General features: G+C 41.9%; 1 protein-coding gene across 9 annotated transcripts in view; it reads left to right on the top strand.

The window, feature by feature from the left end:
* FYN (FYN proto-oncogene, Src family tyrosine kinase) overlaps positions 1-24,706 on the top strand; it is a 151,446-nt gene that overhangs the window by 107,064 nt on the left and 19,676 nt on the right. For 6 of the 9 annotated variants that reach the window (XM_075498579.1, XM_075498574.1, XM_075498573.1 and 3 more), the window contains 10 exons: positions 2,121-2,378; positions 2,976-3,072; positions 6,576-6,674; positions 7,787-7,890; positions 12,560-12,709; positions 15,950-16,114; positions 16,585-16,740; positions 20,434-20,613; positions 22,458-22,534; positions 22,638-22,791. In XM_075498579.1, coding sequence (XP_075354694.1) covers positions 2,132-2,378; positions 2,976-3,072; positions 6,576-6,674; positions 7,787-7,890; positions 12,560-12,709; positions 15,950-16,114; positions 16,585-16,740; positions 20,434-20,613; positions 22,458-22,534; positions 22,638-22,791 — 1,429 coding nt within the window. In that variant the 5' untranslated portion in view covers positions 2,121-2,131. The remainder of the gene's footprint in view (positions 1-2,120; positions 2,379-2,975; positions 3,073-6,575; positions 6,675-7,786; positions 7,891-12,559; positions 12,710-15,949; positions 16,115-16,584; positions 16,741-20,433; positions 20,614-22,457; positions 22,535-22,637; positions 22,792-24,706) is intronic. The other 3 variants (XM_075498581.1, XM_075498580.1, XM_075498582.1) reach the window with 3 other exon arrangements.

Here is a 24,706-nt window from a genome sequence, read left to right as displayed (position 1 = left end):
CACTGCTGTTCCCGGGGATGGACAACCTCAAGCCCCAGCACGGTACCCCGCACCTCCAGCACCGACCCAGCTACCAGGGCGAGCAGAGGCTGGGGGCTGGCACGGCTGCCTCAGCAGCAGCAGCAGCAGCAGTAGCAGCGTGTTTTGCAGCCTCCAGGCTGCACACCCCTTTCCCTCGACCTGTTGTCACTTTAGTTTCTTGAGGGATCCCAGCTCATGCCACCTGTTGCAACAAGTGCGAAGTCGAGAGTCCTTGTTTCTGTTCGTGCGAAGACGCTTAAACGTTTTGGTGAGGCAACTCTGCTGAGTGAATGTGGCACCTTGGAGGAAAAAGAGAAATGCAAAAAGGGCACCTTTTAAGTTAAGCTAAGAGCAAGAGACAGTAGACCTGTGCTAACTGCAGGCAATACAGCTCAGGGAAATGCATTAAAATGGTGCTTGTTTTTCTGAACAGGCTTGCAGAATAACTGTAAGTATCTTCAAATTGTAGAAAATACCCTTCAACAGAAGGGCTTTTTTAATTACACAGATTAGATTTAGGAAGCAGGTATCCAGATTGTGGCCCTTCACAGACAAGCAGGGAGCTATTGCTTAATTTTTCAAGCATTAGCAGTGGAGGAATCTGCTTTTTCTGAATCCCATGAGTTTGTCAAAACCAATTTCCTGTGTTGATGTTGGGGTAAGGCATACAAAATAGCCAGCCTGGCAGCTACAGAAAAATGAGGATATTTGAAAAAGGATAGGCTTTTTACTTACCCTAAGTGACGGATATTGGCTGAAAGGTGAAAAGCAATATGAAAAAAAAAAAAAAAGTTCTTCGCTATACTTTTTTTTTCCTGTTCTATGCATTTTCTCCCTATTTGTATATTCTGGACAAAGTATGTCTAGTAATTCTAATTTTTTCAAAGATTTTTCTGTTGTCACTGCTCTTCTTGCAGCCCAGTGTTTAGACTATGTTGTTTGTGTGCCAGGTTACATGTAAGAGTCACTGTACCGGTTCAGCTCAAGGGTGCATCCAGAAGAGTATCTGATTCCCTAGATTCACCACGCCCAGCTTCAGAAACTCAGGGTTTGTGTCTAGATTCAGCTCGAGTCAATAGGAAAGAGTTTGGTAACACCAGCACATGGATTATAAGATGTTAGAGCTGACATGAAAAGCCATATCAGGTAATAGGACTGACCTCGGAGGGCTGCTTCTAAGACGTGGCCAATCACCCTCTGTCTCCCTCCACCTAGAGAGCGGTAGGCACCTAAAATTAAGAGAGATTAACCCAGGCCCTGGTAGTGCTCCATGAGGGTGCTAAACAAGAGGTTACAAGAATTAAAAAACTCAGCGCAACCTTTTCCAAGCCGTACCCTCTCGGTTTCTCCTGTCCGGGATCTGGACTTGGAGACGCTCTGCATTTGACGTGTTAATTCCTCCGTGACTTTCTCGAGTTTCTTAAGTCATGTATACCTTTTGCTGCTTCACCATCCACTACCGGCAGGTTTTACGCTCTGCTCAGTACTTGCACAAAAGGGGACTTCCTTTTGTTTTTGCTGTGCCATCTGATGAGCTCCCTCCTGCTTTCCTCTGCTACGCTAACTATCAGCGCATTGTGTCTGCTTTCCTACCTGTCACGCAGAGCTCCAGCAACGGAAAAAGGTTGTATTGCCTTTAGGTGAAGTCGGCTCTTGCGTAGTTGGCAAGGTCAAACATGAACCGTGAGCTAAGTGCCTCGCTCTGTTTTGGGGTCAGACTTGAACACCTCCAGCTGCACTTTTTGGCCGAGCCCTTTGCCTGCCAGTCGTGCTCTCCTGGCGAAGGGTGAAGGAGAGGGGGTTCATCCTTTCACCACCTGTGTGCCAGCCATTGCCTGGCAGGGCTGGGCAGAGAGCTGCCCCTACCCTAAGAGCAGGCAGGACCGCCTTCCCCAGGTCTCAATGGGAAACCAGCGCAAGGAAGATTTTGTGTGAGCTTTTCCCAATGTGTTGCTGTTTATATTCAAACCACTGCGGGTTTTTTCCGAAGTACTTAACTTTTGAGCGGTGAACTTAATTTGATCCTTGTCATATGTGGGTTTGGGGGAGATCTGGTGAGCATCAACGTATGAACACCTGTCCTTTCCTTCCTCTCCTAGGATTTTAGATAATGGGCTGTGTGCAATGTAAGGATAAAGAAGCAACAAAACTGACTGACGAGAGGGATGGCAGTTTAACTCAAAGCTCAGGCTACCGCTATGGGACAGATCCCACTCCGCAGCACTATCCTAGCTTTGGTGTGACTTCAATCCCAAACTACAACAACTTCCATGCCACAGGAGGCCAAGGACTGACTGTGTTTGGTGGAGTCAATTCATCCTCTCATACGGGGACGCTGCGTACAAGAGGAGGAACAGGTGAGTTTCAAAGTCTTCTTTCAGTGCTCTTAGTATCAGTCACGTAATTACAGCAGAGGCACGGCTGCCTCAGCATGCTGCTTTCGGGAAGAGTTATTTCATGAAATAGTGCAAAGAATTGAAGTAGGCGTGGAGCTGGGTCTTCCGCCCTACCTTTGCTAACTTGCAGGTGCTGGTTCACTTGGGGGGTGAGAAATTATGTATACATGCCCAATTTGGCTGACTGACTGCCTCGTCCCTCTACCAGGGAATGGAAAGTGTGGTCTGAGCCACCTCCAGTAGTTAACAGGAAATCCTTGGCATGGTTATGTCGAAACTCTCTTTTCAAACCCCCTTTGCCCACTTGGGATCCTACACTGTGTGTGGGTACCGGACCAAGAATACTGATGCCTGTACAGAGTGAAGGAGATGGCGTGCCCACTGGCTGCATAAAAGCAGAGGGATTAGAACGGTTGTCCAAAAAGTAGGAGGCTTCAGTTTATTTTGCTCCTCAGCAACTGGAGTAGCTTACATTTGGCTTAGCCACCTCATCTCTTGAGGCTCCTTTCCCTCCTGTTTTTTTGTGATGGAGTGTAACTCACCTGTCTTCTTCTTTAGGTGTAACTCTTTTTGTGGCGCTTTATGACTATGAAGCAAGAACAGAAGATGACTTGAGTTTTCACAAAGGAGAAAAATTTCAAATACTTAACAGCTCGTAAGTTTTAGGCTTGGGAATATGCTTTTTAGTATTTTTAAACTTATAATGTTGACAATTATATTTGTCTGCTTATGTTATTAGTAAAATCTGATGTTGGATATTCAAGGTATGTAGGGGTTTTACTCTATGCTTACTTACTTGTCTTTGCATTTAGTGCACTTTTGCAAAGTGCTTTACTCTTGAAAAAATAACTCTTCAACCACATGCAGCTTTACTTCAGAAATAAGTGTTAGATTGTGTGATTCATTGCTTACATTTCACAGTAAACTCACATTCAGAACTGAGAGTACCATCTCTGTACTTTACCAGTAGTCACAGAAGTTCTGCAAGGCATGTACTAACACTTTTTGCAATCTGCGGCAAGTATCTCTACACAGAAACAAGCTAAATACTGATTTACAAAAGAGGCGTTACCCAGACTTGCGTGCCAAGTTCAAAGGCATTTTTTTTCCTTTTAAAGGTAGGTGATACAGTCAGAACATGCTAGGAAGTTCTGTTAAGTGAGAACGCACCATTGTACAGTTGCATTTAGCATGAAATACAGTTGCATTTAGCATGAAAACCACAGTTCCATCCTGGAAATCATCAACTTAAAATTAATTTTATTAACTGCCCCAAAAAAATCCCTTAGCAATTTAAAAATAACATCTAAAACTTACTGTGCTACTGACCTATATCTGAACATCTTGTAATTCTTGGCTAAGAACATAAAGTTGAAGGCTCTGTTCAGTATTGCTATGTGTAGAGGTAAAAATGGGTTAACAACCAAGTATGTCACTTTGTAGAGGCTTTGTGATATTGCTCTCATCTTCTTTTCTTACACTGTGTGACAGTGAGGCAAATCCATCCCTGGTGTCACTCATGTTAATTTTAATAGAACAACTCCAGGGTTGGAGTTGGCTCAATGTGCATTAAAGTTTAAAAAAAAAAAAAAAAAATCAGGTAATTCTGTGGAATATTGCATGAAGCCATGAAGCTGAAGAGCTTTGATGTAGATGAAAGCACAGAAACTTCAGTTATGACTTCTAGAGGAAGCAGCAGTTTAAAAACCTCTCTACTTCTAAATTAGCACTTGGAAAAAAAACCTTTTTTAACCTATCATCCATTTTTGTTCACATTGCCTGCTGCTTTCCTAACCTTGCACAAACTATGCCATAACTTGAAACAAGAAGAAATTCCACACATTATAAATTCCTTACACATGCCAGTTGATGAAGTCAGGGAGTGCTCACCAGGACTTGGGGGGCAATCATACTTGGAGTCGGCGGAACAAAGAGATTCCCCCACGTGTGGGCAGTTGCAGTACATGCATTTTGATGCAGGTAATTACTGCCTGGAGGAAGGTTTCTAAGAGAAAAAAAAACCAAGCATCCACTGATTTTCTTGTAGGATTATAGAAGCTCAGTTCCCATCATAGTCAGCTCTGTCTGCTTATAAACACGGACCTAACCACACTCCTGGAGTACTGACAGCCAGGCTGGGAATCTCCAGAAAGCAGCTTTTCTGTGAGAATGTTTCCTCTCTTCACTTATATCAGAAATGATATGAAAGAAGCCCATTTTTTTAAGAGTCTGCCAATGCTGCTTGCAACCAGAAAGCATATATGTGCACAAAACTAGTTTGTCTGGAATTTTTGGAGGGGTTTGGATTTTTTTTTTAGATCTCAACAAATGAAATTTGATTTGTGCTTTGGATTAAAAATTCAGGACAGCAATGCCTGAAATGGCATACAGAGGGTATCCCTGTGATTTGAAGTCAGAAATGATACCGAGGGCAGTCTGGGGGAAAGAGGTACCTGCAGGGGTGGTTCAGAGCAGAGCCTGACTTCAGGGCTCAGAAACACTCAGCCATCCCCTGCATCCCCGCCGCTGCTGCTGCACACCCTGGCTAGCCCCACTGACTAGCCTCCTCCTACCTTAGTTGGGTGTCTAAAATTAAGAGCTGTGAAAAAAGTCTGCATTCCTCCTCCTTTCTGGCAGTGCCTTGAGAGATTTAAGCTTCTCTGTCAAAGCAGAGGGGGTTGGTCCTGGTGGTGTGATCATCTACGGGACTGCTTTTTTCCTCCCTAGATATGATAAAATACCTCCATCTAGTGGACTCTCTGTACAGTAAGGAGAAGAAATGTGATGGTACAATTTATCAACCACAGTATGGCATAATCTCTCAGAAATATTCTACGGCAACATATGGGGGAAGGGTTAGCACTTCAGCTGATAAAATTAGGGATGTAAACAGATAGGGCCATTTGCCTGAGATATTAATGCACACAAGGTGTATTAAAATAGTGTCAGCTGCCAGCCTCTAGAAAAGCTACTTGTTCTTCACTTTTTTGAACTGTAGAATTGGAAACATCTCCTTTTTGACTAATCACAGCTGTTTTCGAGTTGTTTTCCATCGAGTTCATACTCCTTCAAACTGTTAAAGAAAGTGGAGTTGAAAATTTAAAGTAAGTGCTCACCTTGACACAACCTTTCCTGCCAGTAATAGCTTAGACAATGTATTTTCTGTAACTGCTTGCTTACAGAAGAGGCTGAATTCTCTGGCCATGTTTGATAATACTGTTTTATTTAGTGAACAAATCTCTGTTTTACAGAGAGGGGAAGTGAGAAAGAGTTTCTAAGCTGTCCAGAAATAGAAAAGGGAATGCTTATTAGTAGCGGTAGGAGTTAAACATCGATTAATCTGGTGCTGAGAGTGAAATACAAATTGCTAAATCCCAAATCGTTGCATCCTGTAAAAAGCTGAGAAATAAACTTCTCTTAAAGCTGCACATTCTACAACAACGCACATTGTCTGAAGGGCAGTACCATGTACACACACGTGTACAAGAAAAATTGATGCTAAGCCTGTGAAACACTACCATAAGAATGTCTTGCATGGACCTTTTCATATTTAAATGTTGTAGAAGAATGGTTTTTTGTAAGTATTTGAAAATGCAGCTAAGTCCTTTGCTACTTCAGATACCTCCTCTAGGTGACCAAGGGAGGGAATCTAGACAATGAAGTGTGATCATTAAGGGCTATCTAAAACTCCATGTTGATAGATGGCTTTTTGATGCCTTTGGGTTTCAGATTAATTATCCCCATAGAAGTTTAAAATTAGCAGTGGCTGTGACAGTGTTCAGTGTGGCAGTTTTTCTATAAGCTCTCTCAAGGGTCTGTATTAGAATAATTGCTATGGAGACAGTTTTCAATATTCTAGTCCAAATCCAGCCCTCACCAAACCTGATTTCACTGGGTTGTTATGCCTGTTTATGCCATTATGCTACGTTTGGAAGGCTACATTACTAATCACCGCTGAAATAATAATAGGTGTAAAGAAATACATATGTTATTTGGGTTTAGATACAAACAGCACTCTCAGAAGCATGCTCGTGATAAAGAGATGAGTTGCTGTGGATTCTTACGCCGTGCAGCTGTGGGTGCTGTTAGCAAAGTCAGATCATTGTCTTTATAGCTGTGTCTTGCTCTCACTTGTCCTCCTCACCTCTGTTTCTGCAGGGAAGGAGACTGGTGGGAGGCCCGGTCCTTGACAACAGGCGAAACTGGTTACATTCCCAGTAATTATGTGGCTCCAGTCGATTCCATCCAAGCAGAGGAGTATGTTTTCTTTTCATTGTAAAGACCCATTAGTGCTGTATTTGAAGGAGGTTCAAGGAGTTGGTTTTGATTGATTGCAGCGATTTTTCAAATGACTTACATTATTTTTATTTCAGTTCTTAACTGCACTGATAAATAATTAGGTAATTAATAACAAAAGAAGCACAAGCTCAGTGCTTTTTCAATGTCAAAATAAAGGAAGAAAACCTAAAGGAACACAGGTCTGCTTCCTTTATTCGAATATTGACTCATTTCAAGCTTTAAGCGAAAGGTGCCCTTGCTTTTCCTGAACCAACTTGTAAAAATATTTGGAGTCAATTAGTGTGCAAACTGTCTATTAAAGAGGGCACGCTGTATCAACAAATACCTAGCAATAGGTAGGATGCCTACGACGCATACAGCAGACAGCATAATGAGGACATATCTATGCAAAAAATGGAGTGCTGTGTGTATCCATATTTTTTCCAGTATAAAAAATACACTGGAGGAGCTTATATAGCTGAGCAGGTACTACTGTAGTCTGTACTTCAGGTTGTACTTGGTTGATTATGAAACCCCCAAAAAAAAGAAAAAAAAAAATTGCTGCAGGAAGGAAAAAGGTACCGGAACTCTGAAAGACTTATACAACAACAGTAAAGTAGTTGCATCTGGTCCTCCTACTGTGGTTTTATAGCTGTGCTGCAACAAAAATATTGAATACTAATACATCAATATGTAAGTCAAATATGTAGTTTATAGCAACATCTCTAAAAATACTGCTCTTCAGCAGCGATGCATTTTTCTGCCCTTTTCCTTGTCTATTCCTTCCCCCTGCCATTTCTTGCTGTCTATTTGTCAAAGTCTGGCCTTTGTTGTAAGACACCAAACAAGCATTCTCAGCATCTACTGATTATAGGCTTAATGCAAAGTGCTACTGCACAACGTATACAACATCTACTACACAGTTTGTCACATTAGCTTGCCACCACAATAAAAGAGACACAGTATGACAAAAATGGTTGAATATACTTGAGTAACCATAGTTTCCGCAAATAATCCTCCATGCCTGAGCTCCATGACTACCTAGTAATCCTACGTAGCATTTGTCTTACTATTTCTGATGTTTCCCTAAGGTGGTACTTTGGCAAACTCGGCCGAAAAGATGCTGAGAGGCAGCTGTTGTCATTTGGAAACCCCAGAGGTACCTTCCTGATCCGGGAAAGCGAAACTACCAAAGGTAGGCTGGCCAAAGCTATTCTGACTACAAATGAGAAGATTTATGAGACAAATTGTGCTAAGTTTGTGAAATACTGCTTTCAGTATTGAACGTACGAAGGTAGAGATAAGTGTCATCTTGCATATATGTGTGCTAGGGAATTAGATGTCTGGACATCCCAGGTGTCAGAGTGAGTGTTCAAAGCAGAGAACAACCCAAGTGCAACCCATGCCATGCTCAACCCATGGTATCCGCAGTGCACGTCATGCACAGACATGGCGCTTTGCTCTGCTGTCACATTCTGAACATCACACTGTCTCTTTCAACGCATGTGTTGAGGATACTACTATTGCAATGGAGTTGGGTGGAGAGTGGCCCCTCAGAACAGCAGCTGTGGGGCTACAAGAGGTAGACCTCCAGGTGTCCATATTCAGGTCCAGGCACAGCCAGCTAGCTTACTGTGAACAGACACTGAGAATCTCCATTCTAGTTTGGTGAAAATTACTGCTTACTTCTGCACAAGCAGAATATTTGAACCTTCTTGCCTGGAAGATGCAAGATAAGATTTTTTGGGGTAAGGGAGGTACTGGTTATTATTTTGGGAAGATTAGGGGATTTTTTGGCCTTTCCTCTTTGAAATGCTGGATCCTTGGGGAAAAAAAAATGTAGCAGTTTTAAATTCATAGATAAACAGTGAAAAGACTTGAAAATAATTCTAATTAATATATTCATAAAGCATTCAACTGTATCCATTCTGTTGAAGTCAAGTGGAAGGATGTATTCTCCTCCTTCCCTCTAAAAATATTGGAGGAGTTCCAGTTTTCTTGGTGAGTGCTGCTATCTTTGCTTTTACATTTTGCTCATGAGGCCTGTCAACATCTTCTTCAAAGCTTCACATGTATGAAAAGATCTCTCTAAATCTTACAACTATTGAGGAGAAAACCTGCAACTAAGTGAAAACAAACCTGGCCATTTCTCAATTAACCAGCAATTCAAAACAATAGCTGTGGGAAGCATAAGGCACTAGAACTAATTCCATGTAAGTTCTGAAGTCTAATGATGGTTCATGTAATTAAAGCACTGACTTGTCAGTGCTTTGATCAGAGCATACTCTGTCAGCTAGAGTTAGCATGCAAATGGTTGGAGTTGTGGCTGGTAAAGAGTCTTAAAGAAGAGAAGCACTACTTCCCACTCCTCTCTACCTGACCTATCTTCAGATGCTGCATTCTGTCATCTAAAATTGTAAGTTTTACATTTGTGCCTCCTGCAGTCACTGGATTCTTCCTTCGCTGCCTGTAACTCTGAAGACCGTTTCTGATGCAAAATCTGAATAGACATGCTGTTGTTTCAGACAGCTCATTTCCCATCTTGTCACCCCACAGCTTCACCATACCTTATGTAGCAGTCAGGCATTCTCACCAGGAGCAAGACAGGCTCTAACTTGCTCTTTTACTGCAAATAGCCTCCACCTGTTCGTTTTCACCAACAGTTGTTGTGATGTGTGCGAGGAGCAGGACTTCATTCCACTCTGTGCCGAGTTTAAAAACTCACTCATATAGGCGTCCATGGATCCTAAAAACAAACACAACACTGTTTCTCTAAACCACATTATCAGTTTAGTCTGTTTTGACCTTTTTTTAATACAGTGATAGGGGATATGTTTTGCAGGGCTGTTTACTTAGCTAAGTCAGGGCTTTTTTCTAGAGCTTCTTGTGAGACACAAAAGCATCGGGGAAATGGAGTAATCCATCATGGATGGACTTATAGCAGCAAGCTTAATTTCTCTGCATTTGAACTTAAGGCTTTCTACTCTTCAGGCTAAGTTTGCATCAAAGCCATTGTAAAAAACCAAACATGCATGGGTTTTGTCAAAAATGCCTGTTTTCCTTCTCATCCTTGTGGTGTTTCAGTATGTTGTTAGAAGAAAACAGAGGGAGCTTGTTGTTCATGAGAGAGAAAAAAGTCATCTGGGAGGGCTCGAATGGTGCATTCTCCCATAAGTCTTCTCAAACTGCCTTACTCCAGCTAGTCATCTTGGGCTTGAGGCAGGAATTGTTTTGTGACCTAGAATCATCCCTTCTGATTTAAATAATAACAATAATAAAATTAATCAGGATCATGTTAAAAGTATCATCATGGATGACTTCGGCATGAATTTAACCTCCCTTGATCATGGTTGCCTTCTCTTCTTACTTCCAAAATAAATCATGTGGAGCTGGCTTTTCATTTTTTCAATGCCTGACTACCCAGGTACTCCATCAGCTCTTGTCTGTATAATCCTTCACCTGGTTTCAATCTCCACCCTCCAAGGCTGTCTGGTTTTAGGTTTGTTTTTTTAAAAAATTCATTAGTATGATATATTGTAATGTCGTATTTCTATCCAAATTTTTATTATGTATATCTCTTATATTTGAATTTATCATCAGATAATAATGAATAGTATAAATAACCAACAGCCTAAGTAAATGAATAATGAAATCCACCTTGGTTCTTTTTTTTTGTCCAGATTTGAACTAAAGCTCCAGTCCTGCAACTTGATCTGAGGTCAGCGGGGGTCCACAGAGGGCCACCCACACAGCTCTGATTGCAGACCTGGAGCCACAGATTGTTTACATTTTCCTAAAGAATCTAAAATAGTGACCAGATAGGCAGGGAGCGTGACTAAAGAAAATACAGCTGCTGCCAGTGGATCAAAACTCACAAATGCGGAGGTGGAGAACGCTGCCTGGAAAATTTTGAAAGTAGGCTGACAGTGTACAACCCAGAGTGGTGGTACAAAGCGTGCACAAGATGTGCTTGCAAATCCCCAAAAAGCTTTGAACTCCTAGCTGAGAGAGATGTACTTACTCAGTGGGGGAACTTCCTCAGAAAAATATCCTAAACAAACAGTATTTTTCTACGCTTAGAAATAAAAACCCTATCACTCCTCTCAGGGAGTCTCCCATTCGCCTAAACCAGAATCATCTGTGTAAGTGCTGGCTCTTTTCCTCTTCTTTAGAGAGTGAACAACAGGGAATTTGAGAAGTCCTTGGAGTTGGGGTGGAGATGTTTTGTTCACTGCAGCTCCCTCGGCGGTGAGCCACCCACCAGCGCGACCTGTTGCAGGTTAACGTGGTCAGGGAAACTTCTTCCTAGGGAGACATCCAGGAAAGACATCTTACACCAGGAATCTCAACCACCTAACTGTGGGGGGTTCTTTAAACCATTTCGCTTAGCTGGAGGTGTTTCTGGAGGATGTGAACCTGCCAGGTGTGTTGAAAAGTACCCTGACTTGGGATAAGCAGCAGTCGGTGCTGTTTGCTATCAGACCTGTAGGAAATCACTCCACCTTTCATGTTGTCCAAAATTGTCTGCTGGTGGTTTTCCTTTCCTGCCCTTAGCTGACATGGTTACCAGTGAAAGCAGCCCAGGCTCCAGAATGAGGACCTTCCTGAGATCTCTGCAGCTGCCAGTTGCCTCTAGTTTTTTTCCTTTTAATATCTGAATTACCTTTGAGTAAACACAATATTCATCTGAGCCGTGAATGAAGACTTGTCTTCTCCTCTGCCTTTGAAAGGGCCATGCTTTTGCTCAGAAACTGCATTATGCTGTAAACTGTGGCTTTGCTTTTGACACTGTAGAGAACCAACATGTGGGTGTCACTGTATGTAGAATAGGACTGTGCTTCAAATTAAGACACCTGAATGTGCAGGTCCCCACGTAGGTGGCCAAGCTCCCTTTACAGTCAGCAGGAAGCTGGGGTTCAGTTCAGCTGCCCGCGACTGCAGACACCTAGTGCTCAAACCTTCATTACACCATCGATATCTACAGTGCCATAACGCTCATGGAAACTAGGCTGGGATTCAGCTGCCCTAATAGCACCAGAAGCTTATGTGTGGGCATCTAAATCAAGCCCATAGCCCACCTGCAGACAGCCACCGCTACACCTAAAACTAAATCCAGCCCCTCAACTGAGGTTCCTTTACCTGGCCGTGAGCATGCAGAGCCATTTGAAATGCCTGCAGGGCATCCACAGGGATCGGACAAATGTGACAGCCTGTGGGAAAACTGCCAAGCAGGATGTCCTGGGGTGTCTCGCATGGCACTTAACCCCTGTGTTTGGGCATCTGAATCCCACCAGTAACCTCTAAAGCTCCAGCACGGATTTGGAAAGTGAAACATGCAGTTCTTGCAGATCTCCTGGTGCACAGTCTTGGTGTAGTACCACCTTCCAGAGACTGTGACGTACAAAGTATGCTAATTTGGTTGTTAATGTTGATAAAGAAGTTTGGGATCCATCTGGGTAACAACAGTACACATATATAAAGTCATTATCTCCAGTGCTTCCTGTGAAAATCTTGATATTTACCACCCACTGGCATTTACCTCAAGTATAGTATTTGCAGTGTAACCTGACACTTAGAATAGGAAAAGTCAATTTAACAACCTGAAGCAGTAAATGTTAAAATGTGAGTTTTCATTTACACAGAAGTCCTGATTTCTTTCTAGAAAAGTGTGAAAGGGACATGGTGTGAAAATCATAACATTTCTGTGATACACTTCATTGTGTTAGATTCACTTGTTCTTTTTCAAGGTACAGTAAGCATTTTTTGGAAGCAATTTCTCTTTTACTTTATAACTGACCAGCAAACCAAAATCTTTGTATCTAAAAGGTACTTACAATTTTTTATTTCTCCTTTGCTTGGAACAGGTGCCTATTCCCTGTCTATTCGAGACTGGGATGATATGAAAGGAGATCATGTCAAACATTATAAGATTCGTAAACTTGACAATGGTGGATATTATATCACAACTCGGGCACAATTTGAAACTCTTCAGCAGCTGGTTCAGCATTATTCAGGTAATTTTTCAGATAATACACGGCACTCTGAAGTATTTTAAAACAAAAGTGTTTGCTGCTGAGCTGATGTATTTGTAAGACACCCTAAAGACTCATTTGAGCTATGTCTCTCACTTGTTGTAATGCATCTTCCATTATCCCTTTCCCATTACAGATATAAATGGCTTTGAGTGCCATTCACAGTGTACAGCAGCAGAGCTTTTAAAAGCTAGCACTCTACTGAGGTAAAGGTTTTGCCTGGTCTGCCTCTTCTAAGCAAACAGAATTACTGGATTTGACTTGCACATCTCAAAGCATGAATTCCCTGTGCATAAGCGAGTGCTAATATGTACCATTTTGCAGCACACTATTGCTAATAAAGCAAATAAAGAATTGCATGGTGGAATTCAGTCATCTAAAGCAATGACCAAAAGGTTTGCATGTATTACCTGACTCTAATTTTCCCACTGGATTTGTGTTCAATGTGCAAAGTATTAATATTTAAATTATAATCGGTCTAATTTTAAAAATAAATATGGCAAGGTGGGTGTTTCTTTATGCACACTGTTTATGTCCACCCACCAAGCTCTTTTTTTTTTTTCTTAAATTCCTGTAATGAAAATGTGTCACTATTCAACCCAAAAGTGCATGCTGCTGTCACTGGTGATTGGTAGACAACAGATACAACTTTAAAGCCCCCCCAAACCTCTGCATAGGACAACCGGTTCGTACATAGAAGACTGCCATGCTTCTCAACACGGTCATTTTTTAAGCAGAAATTTGTATTTTGAATTATTTTGCATTTTATTTTTTCCTTACTTTAGCTTTTCATAATATTAACAGATGACCCCAAATGCTCGCTGCTCAAAAACTTTTCATAATTTTTACTTGGGAAAGCAACTTCTCTGTGGGGTGTTTTTTCTGTATTCTTTGTATTCTGTCTGCTGTATTCTTATGCTATTCATACTAGACATCTGGCTGTCTTCTCCGCCCAATTTCTGATGGGTGTATGCTGCCTGGGAGGATTTCTAGTTGTTTCTGGTGACTCTACATTAAACTAAGCTAAATGTATAAAAACTCACAACTAAGGAAGATAATTTTCAACCCCACTATACCAGTTGGTATATGTCAACTTTTAGTTTTCTGTGGTCAGATTATTTGGGTGGTGTATTTTCCATGCACAGATGCAGAAACAAATAGATCTGGAAAGAGCCATTTCTGTGCAACACAGAGGCATAATCAGTAGGCTCCAGGTAGGGTAGCTCAGGAGGGCATGGTACGGACCCACGCTCCAGAGGTTTCACCTGCAGTCTCCCAGACCCAGGTGAACACAGGAGCCCTCATTCCATGCCAGCCCCAGCTGACTCGAAACATAGAGGCTACCTCTAACCGCCCGCTCTGCACTCTGGATTGTGGCAGGTAGATTAACACAACGCCTTTTGAGCGCCTAGATTTACTTCTAGGGAGAGCTCAAAGATGCCCGAATGACTCCGTAAAGATCAGCATGGTTCCTGAAGAACCACTGCTGAGACCGTAGGTCAGTGCCTTCACAGCAGGACAGGTACGCTCTGCAGCCCACCCTTCAGCCTTCATCCCACGTCCAGGCTGGAGGACCCCTTCTGTCCAGGCAGCTGGAAACCAGGCTACCCAGGCAGACAGTGTGCAGTTTGGTCTCATGTAAGCAGTCCTGGGTCAGGAGTACAAGTGTACCTTTGTACAAGACACAGCACAGGTATCCCTGCGCTGTGCTCCCATTGCATGGCCGAGTACCCTTATTACCCAGACATCCCTCTTATCCCAGCCCCTTCTTACCTGGATAATAAAGTTAACTGCAGCGTCTGGACTTTCACAGAAGAGATTTACAACTGAAAAATATTGAGATCCCCAGGGTGTCCTGACGTCAGACAGTCCAGTAACGGCACGTCTGAAGCTGAAGCACCATTCACCCAATCCCTATCAGCCGGCCTGTCAAGCATAAGCTCTTGTACATGCAGTCTAGGCTTAGCTGGCGCACCAGCATGCCAAGCTTTTTTTTCAATTAAAGAAAACAAGGAGGTCTTAAAAACCTCCAGTTTCTTTCTGCAGCTGTCCAAACTCATAAGGAAGCTTTCCAGATACTATCCATATTTTGAGTAGTCCCTATCCTAATGTTCCCATTGGAATTATCTTGGAATAAGACATGCCAACTGGTCAGCTAATCTTCCCTGTTTTGTGGTCTTTGTTGTCTTGCTACAGGAGACACAACGAGGTCCGTGTCAGGGTGTCTGTAGGGACTTCCCCACCATCCCACAAAATCTGTGCAGAGGAGGTAGAGCTTGGTGTTGCAAGGAGCTTCAGTGCTTGCCCACCTTGTGATGCTGAAACAAACTGTTCACCTGCCCAGAAAGAAATCCTGCACAGGAGAACAAAGATTATGTTTGAGTCTGAAATACAATTGCAGTTCCCATCTTGTTCTGCTCTGCTGCATCTGTTTTAAGATACAAGTTGCTGTGCAAGCTTTATATTGCAGCCTGCTTTGTGCAGCATAGTATAATACACAACAATATGTGTGTGTATATGTATATTTATACACATATCGTTGTTTTTACTCCTGCTAAAGTATCTTGTGACTTTTGTCACAGTTCAGTCTTCTGTGAAGCTTTGAAAGAGATAACTAATGAATCTGCCCCAAACGATGTAGGACTGGCTGCATACGCTAATAAAGGTTTACTCTAGAAAGAATGGCAGAAAAGGTCATTTACAGTACACCTACAGAAACACCTTTTCACAAAGTAGAATATAGAAAATACCTTTTCCCAGGATACCTAGAAAAAAATTAGCAAAAAAGTCCGCCAGATTTTCATTGCTGTGATTTTCAGAAAAAGTGAATCTTCTCTGTTTTTCTTTTACTCAGTACAGAAACAATTCAGTTTGTAACTTACAGATGATTTTTTAAAAGTTTTACTGTACTATAGTATACCAGTTACTCGTGAAGTTATCTTAATGCAGCATTGTGGGAGAAGGAAAATCCTGAGTCCACAAGAGAAACCATTGGCGGTCACCTTCCATTTCAGGCTGTGGAAGCAGAGACTGAAATATTTCCTCTTCTGTCCCAAATGAATATGTTTCAGTGTTCAATTTCTAATCTTCCAGGATGCTTTGTGGTATGCAACTAACAGCTGTTGTGAGTAGCATTGTTTTTATGCTTACTGTTTTTGTTTCATGTCACACTTTTTTTTCTTTCCTCTCCTTTGCTGTTGGCTTCACTTCTGGCTCCATCAGAGAGAGCTGCAGGTCTTTGCTGCCGCTTAGTAGTCCCCTGTCATAAAGGAATGCCAAGGCTTACTGATCTGTCTGTCAAAACCAAAGATGTCTGGGAAATTCCACGAGAATCCCTACAGTTGATCAAGAGACTGGGAAATGGGCAGTTTGGGGAAGTATGGATGGGTATGGAGCAAAATAATTATTCTAAAATAGCTCTGTGTGTGGGGATTACAAGATGGAAGGTGAAAATGTAGGACACTGTGACCCACAAGAAAAAAAAGAGCAAAGCTCAAACTGTTAGGAAAAATGTCTTTGGAATCATGTCTTTGACTTTGAAATTCTTTAATCTTTGACTTTCACTGTAATTGATGGCAAAAGAAAACTGAAATTCCGTGTTTCCTTAGAAGGTTTTGATTTTGACAAATTACTACTGTCTTAATAATAAATCAAGGCTTGCATAGTAATCTATTAATTATACCAAGGAGCCTTTTTCTGCAAGCTAACAAAAAAGTCCTTACCTTCATTATCCAAAAATCAGTGTTTGCAAATGAACTTTAATGCAGCACTGAGAGACAAGTCACCTTCCATCTTTCTCAATGCATGCATAATTTTGGATTATAAGTGTGTTTTTTTATTAATTTCCTCTCCTATAGACAAAGCTGATGGTTTGTGTTTTAACTTAACTGTGATTGCTACGAATAATACCCCACAAACTGTTGGATTGGCTAAAGATGCATGGGAAGTTGCACGTGATTCATTATTTCTGGAACAGAAGCTTGGTCAGGGGTGTTTCGCTGAAGTGTGGCGTGGTAAGGCAGAGAATATATTTTGCTTTGGATGGATCTTTTAAGGCCCTCTTGGCAGGAATAAATATTTCAAGTAGAGATCTTAAAGCTAAAAGATCAGAATAGTATGAATTGTTAGTCTATATCGCCTAAAACAGTCGGACCTAAATGCAGTAATCCACAGGGAAACTTCCTTTCATTTGCACACACTGGTATGAGAAGTTAGGGCATTAAACTTCATTAATTGCATTGGGTTTATTTGGGTGACTACACAATTGCTAGGTATTAAAATAGGAATGATGCTAAACTTGTCAGGCAGAATGGCTAAGCAGAAATTAATCTGGTAAGTAGACATTTTTCTTTCCTCGTGTGTTTTAGCACTGCTGGGGTCAGACCCTGAAAATGCTTCCATCCGCTCTCCCAGTTTAAAAATAATGGCAGGTATCAGCAAGCTAATATTGTCAAGCTAGCTTTCCCATGCATCCACTTCTTTAAGTCTGTTTTGAAATTTGTATCTGCAGCAGAACCCCATAACTCAATATAGAGACCGGGGACAATAGAGGCAAGACTTGCCCAGCCCAGCTGAACCCCGACTTTGAAGTCCAGAAATATTGACATTTTCCAAATCCACTGACATTGTTTTCTGCACGCTTGCCAGCTTTACTTACTGCTCCCCTCTCTATGGGCCTCATTCTTTTAATGACTATAAAACAATAGCAATTTAAAATATACATAAATCTTAGTATGGCCATAGCATTGAAACACAATATAGTGGCCATTTAATGAGAGGTGGGCTCAGTTTTTGTGCCAAATTGCATTCCATGTAGCCTCTTTAAAATGACAAATTCAAATAAAGAATCGCTATATGTTGCTTTTTCAGAAAAATTTGGTGGAGCAGTTTGGCCGCTCTTTTTGTTGCAGTGACACAAAAGTATGTACAACCAAAATAACCAGCGGGCTCTCCTGGGTTCTTGCAGCTGTTTTCCATTGCAAGACTACAGCAAGGAGCGTGGCAGAAAGTCTGTGAAATGTATAGAATTTATAGACTAGAAATACAGAAATTTATAGAATTTCAAAGAATTACAGTTGACCTGTTGCAAAGAAAGCTACCTATGTTTTCTATTAGTGTCCCCAGATAACTGCAGTTTTACCTTCTTGTTCTCCATCTTGACTGCATGCGAGAGTTTCAAGTTGAAGTTAGTACTTAGTGGTCAGCTTTGTGTGCTGTAGATCTTAAACTGATACAATAAGCTACAGGAGCAAATGCAATTAAAAAAAAAAAATCAGCTATGAGAAATAAAGTGCCAAGTACCAGTACCAAATATCTGTCAGAAATGCAAAAATTATTATTACGATTATGACATTATGTTTCTTAAAGTAATGTATAGTAAAAATATGTTAACAGCCCTGAAGCATTACCAAATTGGAAAAGATTAACACAGCAAAAATTAATAAAAAATGCATTAAGTAGTAACTGACTACATATGGGAGGAATTCAGAGGGAAGTCTATGCTAATTTTCTATTAGAGAGAAACATACCAAACCACAACAACAAAATTTAACAATTTAAACTGAAATCTGGGATGAGAGGATAAGTTAACCTTTTTGTTTGATTTTCTTTTTTTAACTGGAGAAAATAATAAAAGTATTTAAAAATAGAACTGCTGAAAACACTTCACAGTAATAGAACAAGTCCTGGGATTTTTATGAAGGCAATGCAAACAGATAATACACAGTTAATCCTGTTAACACACCAGGTAAAATCCTAGTTTATTAATTCCAGTGACAGAAGCCCTGGTGCCCCTGAAACTAGGGTTACATGCCTGGTTCATATAATTTGCAGTACCTCTGCAAAGTGGCTGTGAGTGACGGCACGCTGTGGTCCGGAGCCTCAGTGGCTCCAGATAAAACACTCTCCTTTTCACTCATCAGAAAAGATTTTGGTCACCCTGCTTGAAATTAGGAGGCGAAACCGCGTCCTTCCCAGCTTACATGGGAGTGCCACTAAAGCAGAGTCCTGCTTCAGCTCTGATTTGAAGGACTGAGTGAAACTAAGACCCCAAGAGTCCTCCTCAAGCGCGCTGGGCTAGCGGTGGTAGTAACTCAAGACATTACTCCACCACTGGTAGAGGTGACAACACCTGGCACTGAGCTGGCAGAAGAAAATCAAGGCATTGTGAAAACCCAACTTGCACTGCACGCTTTTGGCTAATATGTGCCTCAAGCCCTCCTCAGACAGCGTCGTGTGTTGCTGCGGGGATTGCCCTGTAAGTGACGGACAACACAGGCAGTGGCTCCCCTGTCCTCGGCTAGGTGAGGTGGCAGCTGGGACCTTGCACAGAAAACACTTGCACTTGCACAGAACAGAACACTTGCACTTGCACAGAAAACAATCCAGTTCATTTTATGCTCTGGCAGGTTGCAAAAGCTCATGGTGAAGTTACTTTGGCTTAACCAGTTCCCATGCAGCAGCTGAGCCCTGGTAACTGTTAATGTGCTTTTAACAAAGACAAACCAGGCTTATTTTACGCGTTACCTTTTTCGATGACAAGTTAGAGAAACTAGATCTGAGTCTGAGTCTTCATGTATTTTGCAGGCCTTCTGCTATCCTTATGCTTAAGTGCAGAGGAGTAATTTTTACCCAACGTGATTAATTCCTGAAGTCATTTAGAACTGGTCTGCCTTATCACACAGCAGCTCCCTATCAACAGATCACAGGTCCCATTCAAAGCCATTTCAGCCCTGGCTCTGGAGCCGGGTTCTGGCAAGTCTGGGCAAGGGACAAGCAGAAGGCACTAGGAAAGTGATATTTCTGCCCATTTTAAATTTCCTTCCTTTCCCTTCCCCAGTCCCCCGTCCCCAAAAAAACCTGTTAACATAGGTAGGTGCTTGGGTTTTTTTCTTTCCAGTCCTCCTTCTCCCCCGTGCAAATACCCGAGCGAAGCCCCACCTCTTGTGGGACGCCATGAGTCAGCCTTCCCCAGCTCTCTCCAGGTCCCTGTGCAGGCTTTCAGGCGTTACAGAAGGCTTGGTAGATGACGGCTGAAAAATGATGCAACTTGTCCTTTTCAGTGCTGACCACAAGGAAAGAACAAAGTGAAGTGGACAGGAACCACCTCATTTTCAATCAGCAGCTGCCGGGCTTCTGGGGATGAGGAGAGGAAGGAAAAAGACACATTTTGGGTTGGAAACACAGCCATGTTTCTAAAATGAAATCAATTCAGAATTTGTTTCTTGGGAATTTTTCTTAGAATATGTTTCTTCCTCTGACTCAGAACAAAAAGAAAATGTTAAAATGTCTTCCAAATGGAAAGTTCTGGGTTTAACCAGTTTTGTTATCCAAATCTGTGACTGGAGCTGTGTTGTTGTCTGTAGAAATTACTTGTTAGCAAGGGAATACATGAAGATGGGTTTCAGCAGTCCCGCGTTTCTTATTCAGAGAAGGTTTCTGTGGACATCAGTGGAAGCATTGTCTGAGTAGGACAATGGCAACTGTGCCCCAGTGCCAATGGGAGTCTTATTTTTCAGTATAATAGAAAAAGACTGAAATATGAGGGAGGCGTGGGAGGAATATAATGATAAGGCAACATGGGAAACCACACTTTAAAAAAATAATTATATTAAGTGTCCTTGCTAGTTTATTCCTTGGTTACATTAGGCATCAGGCAGAAAAAGGAGCAGAAGATGTTTAATCTAACTAAGTATCTGTGCTTGTAGGTACATGGAATGGAAATACTAAAGTGGCTATCAAGACCCTGAAGCCTGGCACTATGTCTCCAGAATCCTTCTTAGAGGAAGCCCAAATCATGAAGAAGCTAAAACATGACAAATTGGTCCAACTTTATGCTGTGGTGTCTGAAGAACCGATCTATATTGTCACGGAGTACATGAGCAAAGGTGAAGCCAGAGCTGCTGCCCTTGATAACAATATCTTTTTCTTTGTTGATGTTCCTTGGGGCTACAGAGGGAGGTGCAGTGTGATGCATGAACAGCATGTGAGGAAGGAGAGAGGGAACAGGAAGCTAAATTTGCCTCTGGCTTCAGCAGAGTTATGAATTCAACTCTGAACTGGGCCCACAACCTGAAATCCACTAGATGTACAAAGACAATTTGCACGAAGTGGGGGAGGGAGAAGTTGGTGCAGCCTAAGTGCTTCCAACTGCATCAGCATCTAAACTTCCCTGACAAGTGGAGATTTGCATTTTCTAGGTTTGAATGATACTACGTGCTGCTTCTCAAGATCCTAGCTTTTCCTGGCGCCAGAGTTCATATGGCATCTTCTTTCAGTGTTTACTTGTCAGCCTAAGATTTCTGTTTCTTCTTTTAGCAATCCTGAGTTCTGTCACATGCACCTTGCTCTCAGATCACAGCTTAATTTTCAGTCCACCCCATTTATCATTTTAATACATGATTTGCACATATGATTTTTTTCCCTCCTCTTTCCCCTTCCCTTTCCTCTTCTCCCTTCTCTTTTTCTTTAAGCTACTTAACTGGTAACGATGTAGTAAAATGAGAAAAGGAAAACTTTTCACTCCGTCACATCTCCAGCAGGGGTGCTGAGAGCAGAGCAAGAAATCTGCTTGTTTTGGAAAAGCAAATGAACCAAATAGGAAACATAAGTCCTCACAGGGAAGTTTCATTGTACATTGGAGGATACATTCTGAAATTTTAAGTGCATTTTTTCAGTCTATTTGGAGTTGATTTTTATTTTCCTGGCAGGTGCCTGCCCACCTCCCTCCTCAGAGGCATCCAAGCCCTGACTAACTCGCACTTTAATCATATGTCTCAGTGACAAGCATGTGCTTTTTCCCCTTTAAAAAAAAGACTTCACAAAATCCTTCTGAAGTACGTGGTTTATTTTGGCTTACTTTACTAGTTTTTACTGTAACATTTTACATCTTTGGATCTGAGCTTGAGGCTGACGATTTATCAAGGGAGAAACGCCTAATCATCTGTCTTTTCCCCTTATTTATTAAACCAATACACTGACCTTATTTAAAGGAGACTGCCACACTTCTCTTTTTGAATACAAGATTGGGAAGGGAGCTATAGCATTCTAGGCTTTTTTTAAAAGCTACAGAGAACCTCCTTGCTTTCCCTTGCACAGGGGAGCTATGTCCTTATTGCTTTTGCTAAAGTTGCTTTCATTTGATCTCTGCTTTGTCCTCTCTAGTTTTGCATAGTGGTCTTCTAAAATTAATGGTTCATGCTACATCTAGTTATGGGTTACTTAGAGAAGGAGCACTACTAATTTCTAAGGAAAATTAGCCTTTGTTAGTGCTAGCCCCTTTGGGCTTACCAGGCTCCAGGCTGACCTTTCTTTTGGAGCAGGTTGAGCTGGGATCTGACTTTTTCCATAGCTTGTGTGGCTTGGAACTGAGCTGATGCTTTGCAGCTAGCTGAGGCCTTTAGAGAGCAGCAGGTATGTAGTTTCAAAGAGCACTGGAAAAGTGAAGAAAGATCAGCTTTCTCAGTAATGGTCAGGAAAATTAAAAACAATGTTCTTTCTTTTCCCTGCGTCTCTCTCTGGACTAGTGACATATTCTTCTGCAAGCCAACCTTAAGGAAGAGTGAAACAAGTATAATAGGAGAACTCTAAGATATTGTGGGTTTTTTTGAAACTGTCCACTTGAACTCAAAACATTGCTATCTTTAATATTGCACATATTGCTGCACCTCCATCCTGATGAAAGCCATTGTTTCACTAACGTCTCTCTATTGTGTCAACTTTGCATTTGCAGGGAGTTTGCTAGATTTCCTAAAAGATGGAGAAGGAAGAGCTCTGAAGTTACCAAATTTGGTGGACATGGCAGCCCAGGTCTGTCTTCAGAGTATTGTGCACTTAGGTGTATATGTTTCATAGCCCATGTATGTCTGAGTTCGTTTTAAAATGCACCGATTGTGTTTCATGCTTCTTGCAGGTGGCTGCAGGAATGGCGTACATCGAGCGAATGAATTACATACACAGAGATCTGCGGTCTGCAAACATTCTGGTGGGGAATGGCCTAATATGCAAGATTGCCGACTTTGGATTGGCAAGACTGATTGAAGACAACGAATATACAGCCAGACAAGGTAAGATGCAGCGGCAGGCGTAGCGCCGAGTGTCATTCTTGTGACAGGGAAGAGTGGAACATGGCTTTAAAAAGCTGTTTCTCATGTGCTTTGGGGTTGCTTTTGGTAAATCCTGAACTCTTATTAACTCCTAGCCGAGAACTTCACTGCTCAATGCATGTCCTAAAGAGAACGTCTTATTTAGTCGTCTTCCCTTTAAAAACTGACCAAAATGAAACAAAGATGATGAGTGAGAGCACAGGTGGGTGAAGTGACAGTAAAGACAAGATCCTTATGCTGCCATAACAAAGAGATACTTTACTCACCAGCCTTGAAAGCCTGAATGAGGTAATCCAGAAAAGCCTATGTAAGCTATTTCTTTCGTAGCGTGCCTTCTAGTATTTACTAACCGCTATCAACATTGCTGTGCTATTCTTATTTTCTTTATTTCAAATGGGTCGAAGAATTGTGTCTGTATGCAATAGAGCTGTCTCTCCGAGCGCTATGTTTTCTTTGGGAACTTAAAAAGTTACTTTAATAGGAAAGCCATTTTCCAGTGCCACACAGAGTGCTGGGCACAGGCGACCACTGATACACTATAAAAATGTATCAAAGAGTATTGTAGCTTTTTTTAAAAAGCATGTGTGTGTTCAGACTGAGCCATGACACAGGCTCTTTGTAGTTAGTCATTCTTTACAAGTCATGCTTAGTTGTCAGATGTTGGTCCAAGTTTGCAGAGCTACAGTTTTGTTCTCTTTCTGTTGGCAGTACATTGGTAGTGCTTGCTCAATATGTGTCGGTAAATACCACTCCGTCCATTTCAGTGCCAAAGCCAAGGAATGTCCCGTTAAACCCTGTTGTATGTCATCAGAAAGCACAGGTCGGTTAAGTAGTTAATAACCTGCATTTACCCCTTCCTGTTGTGAGTTTTTTCTCTTGACCAGAAGTCCCTGTTTCAGCATGGATTTTGCCATTAATTCTTAGGAAAGAGCTAACCTCTTTCTGTAACTTTCAAGTGTTGACAGAAGGAGCCAGAGAGTTTCCAGCATGCCTTGTCTTGGCCTGGGAGCAGCAGCTCTCATGCCGTTCACACCCCTCTGAACTGCTGTCAGCAGTACCTAGTCGCAGGGATGTGAACCACAGGCTGCATCCACCCTAAAAGTTGCCTGCTTCACATCTGGACGGCGAGGTCTGATTATTTTGGGGGGGCCCTTGAAGAACCCCTGGTAGGTACTAATGCAGAGAGTTAACCACTACTGATTTCAGCCCGAGGGTGGGAATTGCTCCTTGCTAGAAAGAATAGCTTCATGTCGTTCTCTCCAGAGTAACAAGAGTGTCTGCAGGCTCTGGTAGACAGAAAGCTGCCTGCTTGCCCTTCCCCTGTGTAAAACGAGAAGAGTTTTCCTTGAACAAGGCAGCCAGATCCAGTCTGGAAAATGAATTTGAAACAGTGTCCTACATTATCTCCGTTTCTGTCTGGTTTACTGCCATGTCTTTTGTTCCCTTTGGAAACTACCCAATGTATAGTTTGACATGACTAATTATTTGTTTTAATAGACAAGTATGTGACCTCCTTCTGGCCAGATCTCTTCAGGCTCCTGATCCCTAGGAAATCCTCTGATGACCTGTTTGCTTCCTGGTTTAAATCTGTCAGAATAGTTTTGCCCTCTTCACATGTTAGAAAGCCATGAAAACCTGCCTGACTGATGTTGAGGAGAAGTTCGGATTTCTTAAGACAATAAAAATGGTTGGATTTTGGGTGGGAAAACTTTGAGCTGAGAAAAGCATAACGCTGTGACTGTCAGGGAAAGGGAGCATAGTTGTGGGTATCTCTGCCGTTCTTCCGTGGCAGAAGTCACTTGTATTGTGGAAAAAGGGGCTGGGAAGGGAGAAGTAGTTTGGCTTTTAACCTGCATCGCTGATGATCAGGAGATCT

The sequence above is a fragment of the Mycteria americana genome, chromosome 3 (genome assembly GCF_035582795.1).
Source record: "Mycteria americana isolate JAX WOST 10 ecotype Jacksonville Zoo and Gardens chromosome 3, USCA_MyAme_1.0, whole genome shotgun sequence".
NCBI lineage: Eukaryota > Metazoa > Chordata > Aves > Ciconiiformes > Ciconiidae > Mycteria > Mycteria americana.
The sequence above is the reverse complement of the archived record's forward strand: the minus strand, read 5'-3'. Positions and strand labels throughout refer to the sequence as shown.